The sequence below is a fragment of the Blastocystis sp. subtype 4 genome (genome assembly GCF_000743755.1).
Source record: "Blastocystis sp. subtype 4 strain WR1 chromosome Unknown seqid_0093, whole genome shotgun sequence".
Lineage (NCBI taxonomy): Eukaryota > Bigyra > Opalinata > Blastocystidae > Blastocystis > Blastocystis sp. subtype 4.
The window spans coordinates 1-19,711 of record NW_014569454.1 but is presented as its reverse complement, the minus strand read 5'-3'; the positions used below and the strand labels follow the sequence as shown (position 1 = coordinate 19,711).

The following is a 19,711-nucleotide window of genomic DNA, read 5'->3' as shown; positions in this document are numbered from 1 at the left end:
TTTGTTACACTCCTCAAACATCTACTTCATCACACTCACCTTTATAGTACCAGATCATTGGTAGCACAGCTAATACATTCTCCTGTTGGTTTACAGTTCATATCCGTTCTAGTTCTCAGATTCCTTGGATGAACTCACGCTTCGTTTGCAAGCACTGGAATAATCACCAAAAGGATCCATACATGAATCATCTTCCGTCTTCACTCCTGCACAGATGGATTCTGTTTCACACAAACAACTCAACACAGATGATAATTTATTCCATTTCCACAGAAGGTGATAGGTTGGAGTTAAAAGTAATTCCGTCCTTTGTAATGATCAAGTAGAAAGCGGTATGCGTACCCTGGGGAATCACAGTATCTAGACATCAGTGAGAACCATTTTACCTACCTGGAATCGAAAACAACCCATCAGGCGTCACCGATGTGATTGCAGTTTGTGTATTGAGCGTTGTATCAACCAGAGTGATTCTAGAATAATAAACTCTTTCCATTTCCTACGTATAGTCTGCCCATGTGAAAGTTGTCGTTCCATCCGTTAGGATCATGAACCGTTGGTCAGATCCCTGTTTTCCCAAATACAGTGGAGATACTTGGCCGAACATAGTGACGGCTGGATACAACGTGTTGAATGTCGCGTCCACATTTGCAGTCGGTCCTACTTCTCCCTCTTCTCCTGTAGGTCCTGTGGCACCGGGTTCTCCCGTGGGTCCCTCGGGTCCCGTAACTCCTGGCCCTCCAGTAGGTCCTTCCGGTCCCGTAGCTCCCGTAGCTCCTGTACTTCCTGCAGCACCTGTAGCACCTGTAGCACCCGTCACTCCTGTCGTTCCAACTCCACCTGTGACTCCTGTGGGTCCGGTGGGACCAGTAGGACCTGTAATTCCAGTTGCGCCCGGGGCTCCCGTAGGTCCAGTAGCACCTGGTACTCCAGTAGGTCCATCAGGACCTGTGACACCTCGTATACCTTGTTCTCCTGTAGGACCTGTGGGACCTGTCGCTCCTGGTGCACCTGTGGGTCCAGTGGGTCCTCGTGGTCCCATGTCTCCCATAGCTCCAGTTGCTCCAGTGGGTCCTGTCTGTCCTTGTCGACCTTGAGGTCCAGTGGGTCCTCTAGGTCCAGTAGCTCCAGTGGGTCCGGTAGGTCCCCGTTCACCTCGAATACCAGTAATACCGGGTTCTCCTTGAGGACCTGTGGGTCCAGTGGGTCCTGTAGGTCCTGTATGAGGACGAACACATGGTGTAGGAGATACAGGAGGAACAGGACACTGACTTGGAGAGACGAATACACCCTTATAACACCGAACACCATCAGGCACAGGATGTGTCTCAGAAGCGGTTCCCATGTAACACTGAATCCAGTAATCAGTACAAGCATCATTGATAACCATACGATCCTCTGTAGAACAGACCATTCCACAGAAGGAACACTTGTCATCAGGATAGATGGCACATTGAGCTGAAGGTATCAATTGTGAATTCAGACATGCCATATCAGATGGAACAGCCAAAGGACTGGTGATTTGATTGTTAACACAAGCCTCGTAATGTGTAGTGCACACATCTGTCTGAGGTACACCCATCCAATCAGTACATCGAACACCACTCCAGTTACATTCGTATGTGATTGGTTCACAAGTACACTCACTCTTTTGTACAAGTGTTCCATTACGACAAGCCATTGCAGAAGGTACCATTTGAATACCATTAGAAACTCCATTCATGCAGGTATAATTAAATGAAGTACAGTCATTTTGATACCACTTCCCTGTCTCATCAACACATCGAGTACCAGTGAAATCACATGTTTGAGAAGCACATTCATCCTTGCGAACAATAGTATGGTTCTTGCAAGAATATTCAGGATTTAGTGTAGTCGTTGGTGAAAGCACTCCATCCTCGCAATTGCGAACGTATTGGGAGCAACCTTGATCTTGTAATTGGCCTGAAGAGTCCACACATACCACTCCAGGAAAGTCACATTCAGGACAGTCGAGACGAGGAATGATTGCACGGTGGTAACAGCGAAGCGCGAACGGAAGATTGGTAATTTGTTCTTCATCGTTCACACACCTGGCTACTTGAGAACTGCATCTTTCTTCATCTAGTCCCATGCAATGAAGACCATCATAAGCACAAGGAGTGTGAGTGGTAGGAGTTGCGGTGGGTGCAGTAGTCGGAGCGGTTGTGGGAGCAGTAGTAGGTGCTGTAGTAGGAGCAGTAGTAGGCGCTGTAGTAGGAGCAGCTGTAGGAGCAGTAGTGGGAGCTGTAGTAGGAGCAGTTGTTGGAGCAGTTGTAGGAGCTGTTGTAGGAGCTGTTGTGGGGGCTGCAGTGGGAGCAGCTGTAGGAGCCACAGTTGGTGCAGCTGTGGGAGCTACAGTTGGTGCAGTTGTCGGCAACACACTCGGACCATCGGTAGGAACAATGGTAGCATCATCATCGAAAACAATCGCTGGGCACACCGAAAACAAAACCTGATTACCATTTAAACATAATGTCTTTGGAGCAACATGCAAAGGAGCTGACCAATTGCCATTATCACAAATACTCAAGTATTGGGTACAAGTATTAGATAAAATGATTCCACTCTTCGTTACACAAGTTACAGAATCGGGTGTGTAGCACTCTACAAGTGACGAAAACCAAAATGACCGACTAAGTGCACTTACTGCAATTATCACATAGAATAAAAGAACGATTCGTGTTGATAACATGAAAACGATATGGATTTGTGATATCTATCCACTTCCCTTGACATGAGTTTGACAACAGTCTTCGCTTCGTCAACCTCTTCAAATTTGCAATGTCCTATTTAGGAATTGGGAGTTATTCTTCTTTTGGTACCCATCATCTATCATCTGTATCAAATAATCACGATATGAAAAAACAAACATGCAAAATTGTTTCAACCCGTTCAATTAACCTTCGGCAGATACAACAAGTAGTACCTACACTAAAAATGGACCAGTAATTCCGCACCTGGAATACGTTTGCTCAACGACTTTCGCCGCCAATCCAAGATACAATCACTACACATTCGATGTCGACATGGAAAAAGCAACGAATCTGCTCGTCGATCCATACATATCGGACAAACACAGTTATCTTCTGCTTGATCCGGAATTGACAAAGGGGAGTAGGTAGTACATTTATCACGTTCAATTAACTCCTATTCATCAAATAATTAAAGAGTCGCCACAGAATATTGACCACTGCGCAAGGCAATACAGGCTTTCCGAATAAGTGTACATTTCCTACAAAATTCATGATAACTAGGGATGAAACGGTGGAAAAACTCAAAACCAAGAGTCATGAAATGAGACCCTCCGTTTCTCGTCATATTCCAATATAACACATTTTTCATTCTCTAAAATCAAATTGAAACAATAGGCGCAGAATACTGACGACATGAACAATACTGAGATACTGTTTCCACAACTGAGATCATGAGATCCTTCCAACTATAGCTGAACAATTCAATTGTCCAACAAACAGTCTCCACAACTACAGCAAGAACGCAAAATAGAATAGCATATCTCTTAGTATTCTTTCACCCACACCTTATCATACAAACCAAAACGGTTTCCATAAAGTGTGTTGCTACAGCAGAAGATTAACGCTTGAGGCGCTGGAGGAATGGAAGAATGAATAACATCCACTTGATTCTTTGAGCAATTAAAGACAACCTGAGGAGGGTTGCAAAGTGTAGTAAGAAGACTCTGATAGCGATAATATGGATGATTCACGGCATAGCGAGAATCGGGACAACTTGCAAAACGTTTCCTCGAAGAGGAATCAGAATCTGAAGAAACTTCAATCCACTTGCGACTTGGAACAAGCCCTGATAATAAAGGCTTTTGGGTCACTACATCTGTGGATTCCTGAGTTACCCCAGGAACCTGAGAACTTTTTGTTCCTTTTCCGGTACTGTTCTCACGAGTACGGGATATAGTACCCGACGGTCTCTCCAATTCCACACGTACTCGTCTTTCTATCAATCAGAACGACAATCTTAACTCACTTTTATACTTCGTCTTACGCAAATATCTGCAGTAATCACAAACATGAAAAAGTGTATCCGAGTTCGGATTGATAAAATGGTCACTTGTTTTTACTTTTCGGCACATTGAACACTTCACAGTCTTAACCTCTGCAACAACATTCTCAGAATATTCTAAGGCTGCTCTGTCCATACAACTTGTTTTCCAACTCACCACAAGAAATGAATAAGTACCACTTTACATTCCATTGACATGCAATTTTTCGATGTAACGCCCATGAAACGCCTCATGGTGAGAATGTGTCTTTATTCCTTTACTCTAAGTGATTCTTCTCATAATTACAAATGTATACATCTCTCATTTTCGCACTCATTAAACATCATTCGTCTAAAAACACAATTTGTAACAACAAACAAATTGCTTAACAGACAAGATCGAAATCAATATCTACCTTTCCGTCAACACAGATGTTCTCAAGAGCATTCACATGGCTCTCCTTAAGAGGAAGAGTGTAACCGCACTTAGCCATCAGAGTGAGGGTAAGGTCGCTGACACAGTCCTGATCATACTTAGCAGGACGAGCCTTCATGGACATATCAGCAGCACGATCATCCTTGAAGTAAGCACGAGCCAGTCTCATCACAGACACTTCCTTCACAGCCTCAGTCTTCACAGCCTCCTTCAGCTCATTCAGAGCATCGTTGGAGTTGCCCTCAGCACGAATAGCAGCCCACTTAGCAAGATGAAGAGGAGCATCCTCGTACTTCACGAAACCACTAGGCTTCTTAGCAGCACCAAACTCAGGCTTGTAGTCACCAATGAACTCCTTCAGCTTCTCAGGTCCCATACCTTCAATATCTCCGAACTGAGATACATTCTGATCAGTCTGCTTGGCAGTCTCCTCATGCACATGAGTGAACATATCAGCAAGAGTAATATCTGAACCGTTATCCATCACCTCCTGCATCCAGAAGTTATCATACCAGGCGCTCAGACAAGTTCCCATAGACTTTCCATTGACAACATCATTAGGAGGACAGTTGCACATCCAAGCAGAGTGCTCGGTATCAGAGCCAGTCATAGCATACACGTTCTTGTTAGCATCCAACTTACGGAACATTGAACCAGAGTGGCAAGCCTCGAAGTAGAATACCAGCTGCTTGTACTGATGATTCTCAAACATCTTATCCACAGTATCCATCAAAACCTGCTCCTTCAGATCCGACTTTCCGACCTCGCAGAAACCAATAGCACCATGATCCATATAGTACACAAAGACAGTATCCTCAGCAGTGGACTCAATCACCTTAGGATTCTCAATTCCAGTCAGCTTGGTGGTAGTCTCCTTATCTCCAGAGAGGACAGACATGAACAGCTCAGCAGACACCATCTTATCAGGGTAATCAATATGAGGACGGCACTCAGCAGCATAGTCAACACCAGGTCCCTCGCTCTGATCAGTGAAAATCTGACCAGGGAAAGGATTGTTAGGACTATCGAAGACATCATTGAAACCCAGATACACAATATGATCCTCAGCCACTCCAGCACGGTGGAGGATATCATATCCTCTGCAAATAGTGGAGGTAATGCAATAGTTGTACCAACCATTGTTACCAGAGACGAACAGAGCCCACTTGTCAGCAGTGGCCACACTCAAAAGAGCAATCAAGAAAAGGAAGTTCTTCATCGTTTACAAGATTAATATGCTCATTTTCCTTAAGATTAGATGACGCATGCATCAGTTTCTACGATTTCTACGTTTTCGTATTTCGTTCAAATCTGTGGGGATGGGCATCCATTGACACAACATAGCTCTAAAAAACGATTTCACTATTTCACAATGTTACAATTCACATTCCGTAGAATTGTGTTTCGGGACGGAAAATACAAAAACTTACCGAATTTCCGTTCTTTTCACATATTTCTTTGTGTAAGTTATGAGAACTGTTATTTTGTCCTTGGGTAAGTTATGATCCTTGTTCCTGATCTCCAGTCATCCTGGCTTTGGTTTCTGCTGGATGCTACAATCCAAAGGCTCGCGTACCTGATCTGGTAAAAACCCCTGTTCCTTCCCAATATCTGAAGGCTTCCGAGCTCCCGAAGAGTTATGATCCGTAAGTGCTATCTAGCTTTGATTAGTTGTAGTCGTAACTTGAACGGAAAGAGTTACGTTACTGTCACCAAGAACCAGCATATTCCCCAGTATTGTGGTTCCTGTTGGGCATTTGCTTCTGCCTCCTCTGTTTCGGATCGTATCCGTCTGATGACAAAGGGAGCATGGCCTGAGCGTGATCTGGCTCCTCAAGTCATTCTTAACTGTGATGCTTTTTCTGATGGTTGTCAGGGAGGTCATCCTCTTACTGCTTTCAAGTACATGCATGACAATGGTCTTCCTGAAGAGGGATGCCAGCGTTATGTAGCCAAGAATGAAGAGTGTACCGATATCAACATTTGTCGTGATTGTGGCCATGATTATCCTTGTCATGCTGTGCAGAACTACACTAAGTACTATGTGGATGAATATGGAAGTGTCCAAGGAGAGAAGAACATGATGGCTGAGATCTATGCTCGAGGTCCCATTACTTGCACAATTGCTATTCCTGATGACCTCTTAGAGTATAAGGGTGGTGTATACCGTGATACGACTGGTCTCAAGACACTTGATCATTCCATTTCTGTTGCTGGATGGGGTGAAGAGGAGGATGGAACGAAGTACTGGATTGCTCGTAACAGTTGGGGTACCTTCTGGGGTGAACAGGGTTGGTTCCGTGTGATTCGAGGTGAAGACAATCTTGGAATTGAGAGTGACTGTCAGTGGGCTGTGCCTCGTATTCCTGATGAGAAGATTGTGAATCGGGAGATGCGTTCTGCCATGAATCGAGCTCGGTATTTCCCTGAGCCATGTGCTCTTCCTGATCCAAACCCTACCTCTGTGATCACATCCCCTCTTCCTCAGGAGTATTTGAAGGATGAAGACGTTCCTGCTTCTTACGATATTCGTAACATTGATGGTGTGAACTATGCTTCTTGGGAGAAGAATCAGCACATTCCTGTGTATTGTGGTTCTTGTTGGGCTCAGGGATCCACTTCTGCTATCATGGATCGTATGAATCTCATGAGAAAGGGCAAGTGGCCTTCTATTGAGTTATCTGTTCAGGAAGTGATCAACTGTGGTAACAGTGGAGGTTGCCATGGTGGTTGGGACTCAGGTGTGTACAGATACGCTCACACAAGTGGTATTCCTGATCAGACCTGTCAGGTGTACGAAGCTATCGATAAGGAGTGTACTGATATGAATCAGTGTATGGATTGTCCTCCTGGTGAAACCTGTCATGCTGTGAAGGACTACAAACGATACAAGATTGGTGACTATGGAAGTGTTTCTGGAGAAATGAACATGAAGAAGGAGATTTTTGCTCGTGGCCCTGTATCATGTCGTGTAGAGGTCACACAGGAACTCTTGGATTATACAGGAGGCATCTTTGAAGATCTGACGCACAAGTATATTGGTGGTCACATTATTGAAGTTGCTGGATGGGGTGAGGAGAATGGCCAGAAGTACTGGATTGTTCGTAACAGTTGGGGAACATATTGGGGAGAGAATGGTTGGTTCCGAATTGTAGTTGGTAAGAATGATCTAGGTATCACAGGCTCTTGTAATTGGGGAGTCCCAATCATTGATTTCTCATGTGTTTGTTATCTATCAAACAGAAGAACACAGATGTCTAGTTTATGCTGTCTCCTTTAGACACTTAACAATCGATGCTACCGTCATCCGAATCTCGTCTTCAGTATGGTTAGCATTCACAAAGAATCGCAATCTTGCTTGACCTGCAGCTACTGCTGGATACATACCAGCACTCACCAAAACACGATTCTCACGTAGACGCTTCATTATTTCAATACATCGTTCTGTAGATCCACACATCACTGGAATCACAGCTGAAGCACTATGTCGACTGTTCAGAATGTCAACTCCAGCTTTCTCACACAATGCCTTGAAGAGCTCAGTACGCTCACGCAACTGTTTGATACGCCACAGTTCAGTTTTCGCTAGCTTGAATGCTTCCAAAGCTGCAGCGGCAGCAGAAGGAGGCATACCAATTGAGTACACGAATCCAGGAGCACGATAACGCAGAATCTGGATAGCTTCCTTACTTCCGGCAATGTATCCTCCAGCAGAAGCAAAGGCTTTACCAAGTGAACCCATCCACAAATCAACCAATGTTGGGTCAATCCCACAATGTTCACTCAGACCACGTCCTGTCGCTCCTAACACTCCAATGCTGTGAGCTTCATCAACAAAGAGAATACAGTTGAATCTCTGTTTTATGCGAACGAATTGCTGGAGATCAGGAATATCGCCATCCATCGAATACACTCCTTCAACACATATCATCACCTTCTCATACTCATGACGATAACGACTAAGAATTCGTTCCAAATCACACCAATCATTATGACGGAATGCCATACGTGCAGCTCCACAATATGCCGCTCCTTCCATGATAGAATTATGAGCCAATTCATCATACACGACGAGGTCCTTACGATTCATCAGACACTTCAGTGTATTCAGGTTACATGTGTGTCCTCCAAGCATCACAATTGCTGATTCAACACCCAGGAATGAAGCAATCTCTTGCTCTAGTTGATTGTGAAGAGGTATCTGCCCTCCCGCTAATCTTGAAGCACTAACAGAAGTTCCATATTCTTCAATAGCCTTCTTTGCAGCCTGCTTGACTTCATCAGCAGTACACAATCCAAGATAGTCATAAGCAGTATAGTTCACACAGTTCGTGTATCCTTCGATGTTCGACACAGTGGCTGTTAGTTTCTCTTGAGTGAAGAAATACGGATTCCAGGGTAACTGTGAGAGATACAAGCCCATCTCAACTGATTCACGTGTCTGTGTCCAATCAAATCGTTCAGCAAAATCAATTGAGATAGAGAGCTGATTCTTCAGCTTTCCGTACGCAGCAAAGGCTGCGTCTTCATAACTCACTCCAGAGTGAGACCGCTTTGTCAAATCTTCCACTCGCCATAGTTTGCATTCACTTGTTACTTTCTCTGTTGCTGGTGTCTGAATCGAACCAGCTACCTTCTCGATGTGAGCACACACTGTTTCAGCCAAATCTCCAACTGTCTTGCCTGATGTGAGCTCGAACACTGGGAGAGTCATTTGCCACTGAATATCTAGCTTGTTCTTCAATTCAACAGCAAGAATTGAATCGATTCCCAACGAGGATAGTGGCTGATCGCTTCTCAATGAGCTCGCTTCCAGTCCAAGAATTGTTGCTATGTCTTCTTTCACTCCACGCAACACAGCTTCAGATCGTTCTGATGGAGGCAGTTGAGCCACCTGCTGAAGGAGAGCTTCTGCCTTGGCTGCTGAAGATGCTAACGACCAGCGAAGTGTACGCAAGACTGGTACATCAGCTAACGAACTTCGGTCAAATGGGAAAACAATGATTTCCCGTGGGGATTCAGTTGTTTCACCATGAAGAGGATCTGTCTCCTGTAACCATGCCTGTCGTTGCACAACAACTTCGAGAGCTTGTAACACATCTGTCTTTGAAACCATCTGATCACGTAATGTCTTATTGAGAATTGTTGTGTTTCGAGCAACAGCACCAGCATCATACACACCTCCCAGTACCAATGAGGTTCCAACGAGTCCCTGAGAGCGTCGATGTGCCATCAACCCTTCCAGGTAGGTATTTCCAGCAGCATAGTTTGATTGTCCTAGGTTTCCAATAAGAGCTGATACAGAGGAGAATACGATGAACAGATCCAGAGGTGATCTATTCAGGAAGTATTCATGAAGATTCCATCCTGCTGTCACCTTCACAGCAAGTGAGGTTTCAATATCATTCTCATTCAGTGAATGAATGAGTCCATCTCGAAGGACCATTGCTGTGTGCATAACACCTCGAATAGAAGGATGAGTTGATTGATACTCATCCAGACATTCCGTAAGTCGTTCCTTGTCTGTTGCATCAACACTTTTCACAGTCACCTCAACTCCTTGGCGAATCACTCGATTAAGCATGAGTTGATCCGTAGCATGAACCTTACCTGAACGACTCACTAACAGAATGTGACGTGCTCCATGATCAGCCAGCCATGAAGCAACTGTGACTCCCAGGCCTCCAGTTCCTCCAACCAGGAGATAGGAAGCATCAGCACGACAATACGAAGAAGGAATGAACGGAATTTGCTTACAGGAAGGCAGCAATGTTCCATTCTGATCACAGAACTGAAGTAGTACCTTACCAATGTGTTTTCCAGCAGACAGACGACGAATAGCTTGACCCATGCTCTTTAGAGGGAATACCTCTGTAGGTGGTGCCTATAGATTACTCATTCTCCTAATTCGTACCTGAAGTACCCCCTTTTCCACTAAGGCTGTCATCTCTCGAACCCAACGGACTGTTGTATCCTGCTTCTGGAAGTATCGATCTGTATCGAAGAACACGTACGTACCATTCTCCAGTAATTCATGAACCCCAATACGATGTCTCGCCATGGCATCCGTCTTTCCAATTTCAATAAATCGGCCAAATGGAGCTAAGAGACGAATAGAAGCTTGCATTGAACGACCAGACAAGCAATTCAGAATCAGGTCACATCCACGACCTCCTGTGGCTTCCATCACATCGGATGCAAAGGAACATGAACGAGAATTGAACACGTACTGGGCTCCCAATCGGCGTACATATTCCTCCTTCTTCTTATTACTCACAGTTGCAATCACAGTACAACCAACGTTATGAGCCAGTTGAACAGCAGCAGATCCCACACCTCCAGCAGCACCATGAATGAGTACTGTTTGACCAGAAGTGATCTTCCCAACATCTACTACTGTGGCATAAGCTGTGGTATATGGAACAAATAGACAGGCTGCTTGTTCTAATGTGACTGTTGAAGGCTTTCGGTATACGTAACATCCTTCTGTAACAGAATGTGTAGCCAATCCACGATCCAACAAGCCAAATACTTGGTCACCAACCTTCACATGTGTAACATTCTTACCAACAGCTTCAACAACTCCACTGGCTTCTAATCCAATATGCAATCCAGATCGACCTCCTGCAAAGGCATCTCCCTTCAATAGTCCAATTGCAATCATCACATCCTTGTAATTTAGACCAGCGTAATAGACTTTCATTCTCACGTCATCATCTCCCAACACTCGTTCATCAATCTCACATCGTTTGTAACTATCCAAACTACCTTCTTGACGCTGTTGTAGTGACCAACGATCCACTTCTGGCTCTGCATACAATGGATCCTTCACTTCCAGAGGTTGCACTTGAGGTTCATACCAACACGAACCACAACGAGACACCTCACGATAGCTCTCCAGAGGCCATTGTAGAATCTCCTTTAAATCCATTGTCTGTTGCTCAGGAGAAGATGAAGCGTCAAGATCAACAAACATCAGAGGTTTCTCAGGAGCTTCTGCATGAACACTACGTGCAAATCCAAGAAGTGATGAGTTGGTAGGAACCGAACTAGTTAGCAAGGCACCACGAGTTACAATCAGAAGAGGGAGTTTGCTGGAAGTCATCCAGTTCTTGATCCATGGATAGAGTGTATGAGAATAAGAAGTGATTAGTGAGTCTTGCTTCAGATCAACTGGCAACAGAAGGACATCGGCATGCGTTGAACCAAGCATATTCAGTGGGACCATGGATCCAACAGAACTAACGATCTCAGTCATTTCACATTCACATTCACAGATAGCAACCTTCTTTCGTATTTGGTTTGGTGTCTCAGTCACTTCTGCCCAACGTATTTCACTCAACATTGCTGTTTCGCCACCTCCTTGTAATTCCACAACTTGCACACCACGACAGCTTATACATGCTTGATCTCCACGAAGCATCCACACATCTCCTGCCAAAGGTAAGCCAGGGATATGGACTCGTTTGGTACAAATTCTAACTGGTTGCTCTGTCAACGCTGCAGAACCATTGTATGTGAGTGTTTGAATTGATCGAGGGATACTTCCTCGTACTTCATCTCCTAGAAGACCAATCAACGATTGGAAGATCGCATCCAATAGAGCTGGATGTACATGGTACTTCCCACGGGAATCTGAATGAACTCCCAACACAGTATCCTTCACATCACATAGAGCCATGTCTTGACCAACATGAATCTTCTCCAATGAATGGAACTGAGGTCCAAACTCTAATCCCTTCTTCTGTAGACTATAGTACAATGGCTCAACCGGCACTTCACAACGTGCGTCTGTCTCAACTTCTCTCAGTACCTTGCTAGCTTGGGTCTCCAACCAGACTTCAGGTTCAGGCTTCGCATAACAACGGAAATGAAGAACCCAACGTCGCGTCTCATCCTCACTGAAAGCTTTAGTAACATCTTCAGGAGCATCACGATGATACAACAGTAACTCCCCTGTCTCTGGATCCAGTGTAGTTCGAATGGTCACATATCCTTTCTCAGGAAGAATGAGAGCCTGTAGGAACATACAGTCAGTTAACGTACACTGTTGAGAGTCCCAACATGCACAAGCAGCAGCAATGGCTGTATCCAGATACAATGCTCCAGGAGCCAAACATGATCCTGAAATCACATGGTCTTTCAACCACTGTTCTCGTTCACATGACAAATCACATTCCCATGTAGGGATTGGAGCAATTTGACGTACTCCAAGAATAGGATGATCAATCTGAGCGTATCGGAATCGATATGAATTCTCACTCTCCAACCATAAAGTCTTCCGTTCGAATGGGTAATGAGGAAGCTTGCTATGACAATGGAATGATGAATAGAATGAAGCAGGGATTGTGAAAGCACCTGCTGTAAACAGACTGGCTACACTTCTTCGAATTGCTTCTTCAGTACTCATCCGCCTGTCAAGAGTTCCAGCAACACGACCTCGAATGCCTTCCTGTCCTTGCAGACATTGGAGAAGTGGACGCTGGAGAGACGGATGAGGACCAATTTCCACATACGTAGCATTTGGAAATGCTTCTGATAGAGCACTTACAGCATCAGGGAATCTCACGGGAGAAGTTAGATTCTCAACGAAATACTGGGCATCAAGCTGTGATGGATCAGTGAGTTCACATCCGCGTAATGAGGAGAATACACGGCAACAAAGCGATCGACCATGAATCTTCTTAATGGCTTCCTTATACGCAGGCATAGCAGGAGCCATGAATGGCGAATGGAAGGCGTGTGTAACCACCAGACGACGACAGAATAAACCCTGAGCTTGGAGCTCTTCACACAGTTGATCGATTTGATTCTTATCTCCACTTATTGTCAGAGCTGAAGGAGAATTGTAACATGCAATCACCAAATCAGGATACTTCTCAAGTATTGGAGTTATCTCTGCCTCTGTTAAGCCTACAGCAGCCATTCCACCATTCTTAGGTGAGTACTTATCAATTGTGCTTCCTCGATAGAAAGCCAGTTCCATAGCTTCTTCCAGAGTCACTGCTCCTGCTGCATAAGCTGCTCCAATCTCTCCTGAGGAATGACCGACTGTCGCTGCAAACTTCATGCCCCATGCACATAGCTGATCAACAAGAGCAATCTGAACAGCAGTTGTAGCTGGCTGTGATACTCGGGTTCCATTCACTTCGTCACTGTTGATGCTGGCTATCAAATCCCATCCCCCTAACTTTTTCACTACTTCAGCACATCGTTGTAAGGACTTCCAGTACACTGGCATTAGGTTCTGACACTCAGAACCCATGCCTTTCCACTGTGCTCCCTGTCCACAGAACACCAGAGCAATAGGTCGTTGACCAGTCTCCAGTGCAGTTCCTCGAATCACACTTGTTGTCATATCACCTTGAACCACTTGCTCTAAAGCCTTCTCCACTTGTTCTGCAGTTCCAGTAATAGCAGCTCGTTCTGGCAACAGAGTACGACAATGACTAAGTGTCCAGCAGATTGAATGTCGTTCCATTGGATCGCTCTCACTTTTCCAGAGTGTTAGAAGCTGTCCAGCCATCGTCTTCAGTGCCGATTCTGTCTTTGCTGTCCACGTAAGAACGTATTGTGAAGATACATTTCCTGACTCTATCTGCTTGATTGTTTGCTTTGGTGGCTCCTCCAGAATGAAACAAGCATTAGTTCCTCCGATACCGAACGAGCTGACAGTGACACGACGAGGAGTCGATGATGTAGGGAACTTTTGGGTTTCCAGAGGCAACGCTAGTTTCCACTTCTCCCACTGAATTGAAGGAGATGGCTCCTTCACCTTGATTGTAGCAGGAATCACACCATGCCACACACACAGAGCTCCTTTGATAAGAGAAGCAACACCTGCTGCCCCTTCCATGTGCCCAAAATTCGACTTTAATGAGCCTACCAACAAAGGCTTATCTCGCTTCTCCTGACATAACGCTCCACTTAAAGCTGCAGCCTCAGTCTTATCACCAGCCGTAGTTCCTGTTCCATGAGCCTCCGAATACACAATCGTGGAAGGGTCGATCTGAGCTTCCTTGCATACTCTCTCGATTAGTCGTTGCTGTGTGGCTTGGCGAGGGTTGGTGATTGCAGGCTTGTTACCATCATGGTTCACACCACTTCCACGAATTACAGCGTAGATTCGATCTCCAGCCTTCTCTGCATCACTCAATGATTTCAAGACAACGATTCCAGCTCCTTCACAACGCACATATCCATTTGCACGGGAATCGAAGGAAAATGAATGACCATCAGGAGACATAGTACCCCAATCTGAAAAACCTACTTCTTAGACATCCAATTCACATTTACCAACAAAGTAGCGAGGATCCAACAAAGCATTCGCACCTCCAGCGATTGCCCACTTGCATTCACCATTCTGAATTGCACGCACAGCTGAGTGAATGGCCACTAGAGACGAAGAGCATGCAGTGTTGTAAGTAACAGAAGGACCCTCCAAATTAAAGAAGTAGCTGAGTCGATTGGATGCCATTGTCTCGGCATTCCCCTGCATACAGTGAGAATTGATGTTGTAACGACTTCCACTCAATACTTCCATGTAGTCCTAAGTATAAAACCGAAATCCAAATCCAACATGAGTCATGTGGCCAATGAACACACCACCATTCGTCGTTGCATCTGAAAGAACTATACTTGCATCTTCCATAGCGAACCAAGCTGTTTCCAAGAGTAAACGAATCTGAGGATCTAGTTCTCGTGCTTCATTCGCACTGAGATTGAAAAACGGTGCATCAAAGTCTCTAATATTATCTATAAATCCACCACGAAAGGAGATCTACAGTTAATGAATTCCCTCCATTATTCCTACAGAACTTCCTTTCATCTTCTCCTTACTACACCAAAACTCTGAGTTAAAACGTTCTTTCGGAATTTCTCGTGTCATGTCCCGCTTCTCCTCCATGATTCTCCAGAAGTCATCAACATCATCGGCCTCTGGAACTCTTACTCCCATACCGACAATGGCGATAGGTTCATAATCGTTAGTCATTTATCCGAAGGATAGATTAATTGTGAGAAACACTGTCAATTCACTTGTCAATTTGACAACCCAACGAAGAGGGGTCAACCTTTCAATGAAAATAAATTACATTCTTCTGTAATGAAAAAAACAACCTATGCACCACGTTCAACATCAATCTCTCCTTAGGCCAGAATCTCGTAAGGGAGAACGTACACAGTCTTGATGGGCTTGGTAGGAACCACAGTGTGGCAAGCACGAGGTTGAGCGGGGATTCTCTTCAGACACACCTTCTCTCCCTTGTTCTCACGCTTGATGGCCTCGTTCTTCTTTACGCGGTTCAGATGCTCCATTCTGCACTTTGAAGGTCTCACATGCTCAACCTTCACATGGATTCTCTTCTTGATGATGCGATTTCTCACCTGCTTGTTCACCTCCACACCCACAGCAGTCTTAGTCACATCAAATACCACTCCAGTGCGTCCGTGGTAACCCTTGAAAGGCATACCCTTATGGATGGAGCCATTGGCCTTAATATCGACATAGTCTCCATACTTGTAACAACGCATGTAAGTAGAGAGAGGGATAACTCCATGATCACGGAAGTCTCTCTTGAACATGTGGCGAGTACGTGCACGATATCCGTTAGCGTGAGGCATTGTCTACAGTAAAATTAGAAACCAAATCAAAGGTTTCAACACAAAAACACTCCCATCTCCAGCAATTCCCTTTCCAATAGTTCAATTCCCCAAACAAGTGTAGATGAATCAGAAGCAAACTTACTTAGATACTAATGGTGCGAATAATTGGGTTTTCAAGAAGCCTTTACAAAATCCCTAGGGGGTAAGATATCATAACCATTATTCTTAGTAGGATTCTAAATAATACCCCTATCCTTTAGTCTTATTCATTTCAAACTAACCAGTTAGTGTTATTCTCTGAGAATATCTCATTTCGTTCTCAAAGTGACACATGTGTTGTCAGATATCGTTAAACAAATGGTAAGAAAGGAATTATGAATAAACAAAGCATTGTTCATAAACTTAGACCATTCCCGCAACCATCATCAAATTGAATATAGCCTCTCCAATCATAACAGGAGTATCCACAATCTTCTGTCTGAGGATCGTTCGTGAAACACTTTAGACAATTAATGAAGTTAGTACCGTTGAAAGGATCACCTCCAATACCCACAACAGGTGACTGAACCAGTCCATAGGTTGTCGTCTGCATACAGCATCAAGAATCGCTCCAGCAGCTCTACTAGGAGGTATATAAATGACAGTAGCGTATACATTCGTTACCTTCATAGCCTTCTTTTTACTCTCTCCATACAAGAATGGAGCATCACACTTTGCATATCGATGAAAACATTGATCTAGTTGTTTAATAGATACGTAAGATCGAAGCCATATTCCAAAAAAAGAGCAGATTTCTTCCATCTTTCGTATTGTTATTATTCTTCCATCTTTGATCATGTTAGCTCGTGTATCGAATTGCATTATCCGATCGGTCGTTGCTTCCAATCTTCCTTCTGTCATTGCATGTCGAAGACTATTCTCGGTAAGTCCCTTTGAAAAGGTTGGTGTTTTGTTGTTTTGTTATTTATAGGACTTGGATGAACCCGATGAAGCGAATTGCCCAAAGTCCAAGGTAACGAGTTTTGGGTTGGTTTTACATAGGAATTCGATGATCTGATGGAGAAGAAGAACTTAGAGAAGCAGGGGAAACCCGAATTGAAGTTGAAGGGTGATGATTATCCTTTCGAGTTAGAAGAAGAGGATTATGTTCCTATGGTTTGGCTCTATGATCCTAGTAATTTCTAGATTGATCCGAAAACCGGTGAATGGAATCCTCCCAGAGGATGCTTTATTGGAGCTGAGCCTACTCGCTATGGTGACTGGGAGATTAAGGGAAGATGTTATGATTTTTAATGTGGCTTTATGATGTGTGGAGGCATGTTTTCTAACAAACACTCAAACCATATCGTTCAATTAGTGTATGAGCACGATTCTTTTGAATCCGTTCAATTGTACTCTTTTCATCTTTCTTATCAGTAACCACAATCTCGGTATCCATCTTTTTCGCTCTTTCCAATAAATCTTCTCTACTCCTTCCTTGCATTCCATTCACATACGCAAGAAACAGTTTGAAATCGTCCTTTCCGAGAACCTTTGGGTTGAATACATGTTTTAACAGCCATGTTTGACGATTCTTCTTGAATTTCCAATTAGATGGATCTGAATGCCACTGACGCAAGTACTCAACAGCAGGAGGGATACCATCTTCCGGTTTGATTTCTTCCTCTTTTATAGTCGACTCCTCTTCTTTAGTCGTTTCAGATTCCTGCGTCTTCTTCTTCTTTTCTCGATGCGGTTTCTTTTTTCTATATAATCATTATATATATACTATCTAACTCTTTTACTTCTTTGGTACTGGTTTCAATCACTTCGGGCTTCGAATCCTCCACATCCTCCTTCTTTTTGTTCCTATATATTATCTTTCTACTCAAATACAACGTTTCTTCCATCAGCTTGCGTTTCTTCTCACTTAGATCACGATACTTGTGGTATTGCTACATGATCATTCCAATTCATTGAAATACATCCAAGATTCGTTCTGTTTTCGATTGGTGGTTTCGTTTCTTTGAACTGACTTCAGACATGATTCTAAGAAGAAACAAATATCCAAATATTGTTCATGGTATTCAACAATCCCATCTATGGTACAGTATCATTCTTCAATCTAATTTCGAATACTTCTCGCTATACTCTGGATTCATTTTACACTCCATTTCAACAACTTCCATCGTTTCTTTTGAGATATTTATCTTTGCTTTGCTCCAATCTACAGTTTTTCTTTCTTGCATCAAATTGCCAACAGTCTCTACTTTCCTAGAGAAGATAGAAGCTGGTGGTTCAGTTGTATCTCTCGAAAACAGGCCACTTCCAGTAGATACGAATAAGCCCTTCTCAGCAGCTTTTATTTCTTTTCCTGTAAACGGATTCAAAGAAGATACGTTCTTTTCTACGCAATCACACCATTTCTTTGTTTCTACTGAAATCTACAGGAGAAACCTCATTATCATTACTATCTCTATTCACTGAGAACATATTTGTAATCTTCAAAAATCGAACTAAACGAATAAGAAACGCTTTGAATCTCACAAACATAGAATCATACACTAAAAGAACGGTTTCGATTGAGATTTAGGGAAGGAAGACTCTTGCTTGAAGAAGAATTCTTTTCTCGCTCAAGACGCTGATGATCAAGAAGGAGATCCTTGTCTTCTTCGACTGATTCAGATACAAAGGATTCTTCCTCAGGTTCTTCATATATCTAGTTAATCAATTCTTCCTATTAAATGTACAGGCGTATATACAATCGGAGCATCATTTGAGAAGCATACATGACGTTTTGGCTTCTCTTCGTCTACACATCACTTTCATGAAAGAATCTCTACGATTCACTCTCTTGTCGTCTTTCAGTTGGGGGCGGAAGGAAAACCATTTCCAATGACGCTTCACCATATAATACACAGAATAAAAAACAAAACCGCCTAAACTCAATCCAAATACCACCTTGTTTCCATTGTGCATCGATCTAAAGAAATGATTGAGCCTTCTTCGTAACCAACCGAAATGCCGTTTCGTTTCTCCTTATCCATCTTATGCAGCGATTCATCTTCCAAACCGTCGCTAGAATCCCAAAACGCTGTTTTTCAGGTTGCTGATATAGATCCTATTAACTGTTAGCTGCATCGTACACTGTGAAGTTTACCGATGTTTCGGGCAAGACAATGGATACTAAGATTAATGTTGCTGAAAACCAGACCCTTCTTGATGCCATGAAATGTGCTGGTGTTCCTGTTCGTAGTGTTTGTGGTGGTAACTGCGTTTGCGGGGCTTGCGCTGTGAAACTATCCGATGCTCTTCATGACCAATATCTCCAATCCACAAAAGAAAAGGGATTGCTCCTCCGAAAAGGGAAGTCTGGAAAAGGGTAAGGAAATGGACTGTGATATACTGTAGCATGCACTTAGCTTGTCAAACCTATGTTTCGGATCTGTTTGATGAGGAGATCGTCATCGTGAACTACTGTCGTAAGTATCGTGTTTCTTAACAAAGGAATCACTAAACCACGTACTATTACAGCACATACAGACTATCCATCACTCCAACAATCAATTCTTACACTTCACCTCCATGCTTTCTGAACTCCACTTTCTCTTTCTTGTCAACCACATTCAGACTGCGGAGTCGGCGTCCAATACTCGCAAT

At 43.7% G+C, this 19,711-nt stretch overlaps 9 protein-coding genes across 9 annotated transcripts; 3 read left to right on the top strand and 6 right to left on the bottom strand.

Annotated features, from left to right (window-relative positions):
* Window positions 1-256: 256 nt before the first annotated feature.
* JH06_2032 (hypothetical protein) lies at window positions 257-2,710 on the bottom strand (the record flags this gene model as incomplete). The annotated part of the gene is made up of 3 exons (XM_014672411.1): window positions 257-360; window positions 391-470; window positions 501-2,710. The coding sequence occupies 3 exons, from the start codon at window positions 2,708-2,710 to the stop codon at window positions 257-259; spliced, it is 2,394 nt and encodes a 797-aa protein (XP_014527897.1).
* Window positions 2,711-3,535: 825 nt separating this feature from the next.
* Window positions 3,536-4,189, bottom strand: JH06_2031 (hypothetical protein; the record flags this gene model as incomplete). Its single annotated transcript, XM_014672410.1, has 2 exons — window positions 3,536-3,987; window positions 4,018-4,189. 2 exons carry the CDS (start codon window positions 4,187-4,189, stop codon window positions 3,536-3,538), a joined length of 624 nt encoding a protein of 207 aa, XP_014527896.1.
* Window positions 4,190-4,418: 229 nt separating this feature from the next.
* JH06_2030 (peptidase C13 family protein) lies at window positions 4,419-5,687 on the bottom strand (the record flags this gene model as incomplete). The annotated part of the gene is made up of 1 exon (XM_014672409.1): window positions 4,419-5,687. The coding sequence occupies one exon, from the start codon at window positions 5,685-5,687 to the stop codon at window positions 4,419-4,421; it is 1,269 nt and encodes a 422-aa protein (XP_014527895.1).
* Window positions 5,688-5,937: 250 nt separating this feature from the next.
* On the top strand, window positions 5,938-7,748 carry JH06_2029 (peptidase C1A family protein; the record flags this gene model as incomplete). The annotated part of the gene is made up of 3 exons (XM_014672408.1): window positions 5,938-5,962; window positions 5,994-6,114; window positions 6,146-7,748. 3 exons carry the CDS (start codon window positions 5,938-5,940, stop codon window positions 7,746-7,748), a joined length of 1,749 nt encoding a protein of 582 aa, XP_014527894.1.
* On the bottom strand, window positions 7,731-15,461 carry JH06_2028 (polyketide synthase; the record flags this gene model as incomplete). The annotated part of the gene is made up of 5 exons (XM_014672407.1): window positions 7,731-10,352; window positions 10,383-14,734; window positions 14,765-15,017; window positions 15,048-15,248; window positions 15,282-15,461. The coding sequence occupies 5 exons, from the start codon at window positions 15,459-15,461 to the stop codon at window positions 7,731-7,733; spliced, it is 7,608 nt and encodes a 2,535-aa protein (XP_014527893.1).
* Window positions 15,462-15,784, bottom strand: JH06_2027 (60S ribosomal protein L1; the record flags this gene model as incomplete). The annotated part of the gene is made up of 2 exons (XM_014672406.1): window positions 15,462-15,540; window positions 15,648-15,784. The coding sequence occupies 2 exons, from the start codon at window positions 15,782-15,784 to the stop codon at window positions 15,462-15,464; spliced, it is 216 nt and encodes a 71-aa protein (XP_014527892.1).
* Window positions 15,785-16,907: 1,123 nt separating this feature from the next.
* JH06_5082 (hypothetical protein) lies at window positions 16,908-17,365 on the top strand (the record flags this gene model as incomplete). The annotated part of the gene is made up of 4 exons (XM_014672417.1): window positions 16,908-16,994; window positions 17,043-17,084; window positions 17,114-17,227; window positions 17,258-17,365. 4 exons carry the CDS (start codon window positions 16,908-16,910, stop codon window positions 17,363-17,365), a joined length of 351 nt encoding a protein of 116 aa, XP_014527903.1.
* A 31-nt stretch (window positions 17,366-17,396) lies between these two features.
* On the bottom strand, window positions 17,397-19,030 carry JH06_5083 (hypothetical protein; the record flags this gene model as incomplete). The annotated part of the gene is made up of 9 exons (XM_014672418.1): window positions 17,397-17,817; window positions 17,849-17,920; window positions 17,948-18,006; window positions 18,037-18,100; window positions 18,191-18,458; window positions 18,490-18,585; window positions 18,617-18,770; window positions 18,802-18,863; window positions 18,895-19,030. The coding sequence occupies 9 exons, from the start codon at window positions 19,028-19,030 to the stop codon at window positions 17,397-17,399; spliced, it is 1,332 nt and encodes a 443-aa protein (XP_014527904.1).
* A 71-nt stretch (window positions 19,031-19,101) lies between these two features.
* JH06_5084 (hypothetical protein) lies at window positions 19,102-19,553 on the top strand (the record flags this gene model as incomplete). Its single annotated transcript, XM_014672419.1, has 3 exons — window positions 19,102-19,156; window positions 19,187-19,433; window positions 19,463-19,553. 3 exons carry the CDS (start codon window positions 19,102-19,104, stop codon window positions 19,551-19,553), a joined length of 393 nt encoding a protein of 130 aa, XP_014527905.1.
* Window positions 19,554-19,711: the final 158 nt, after the last annotated feature.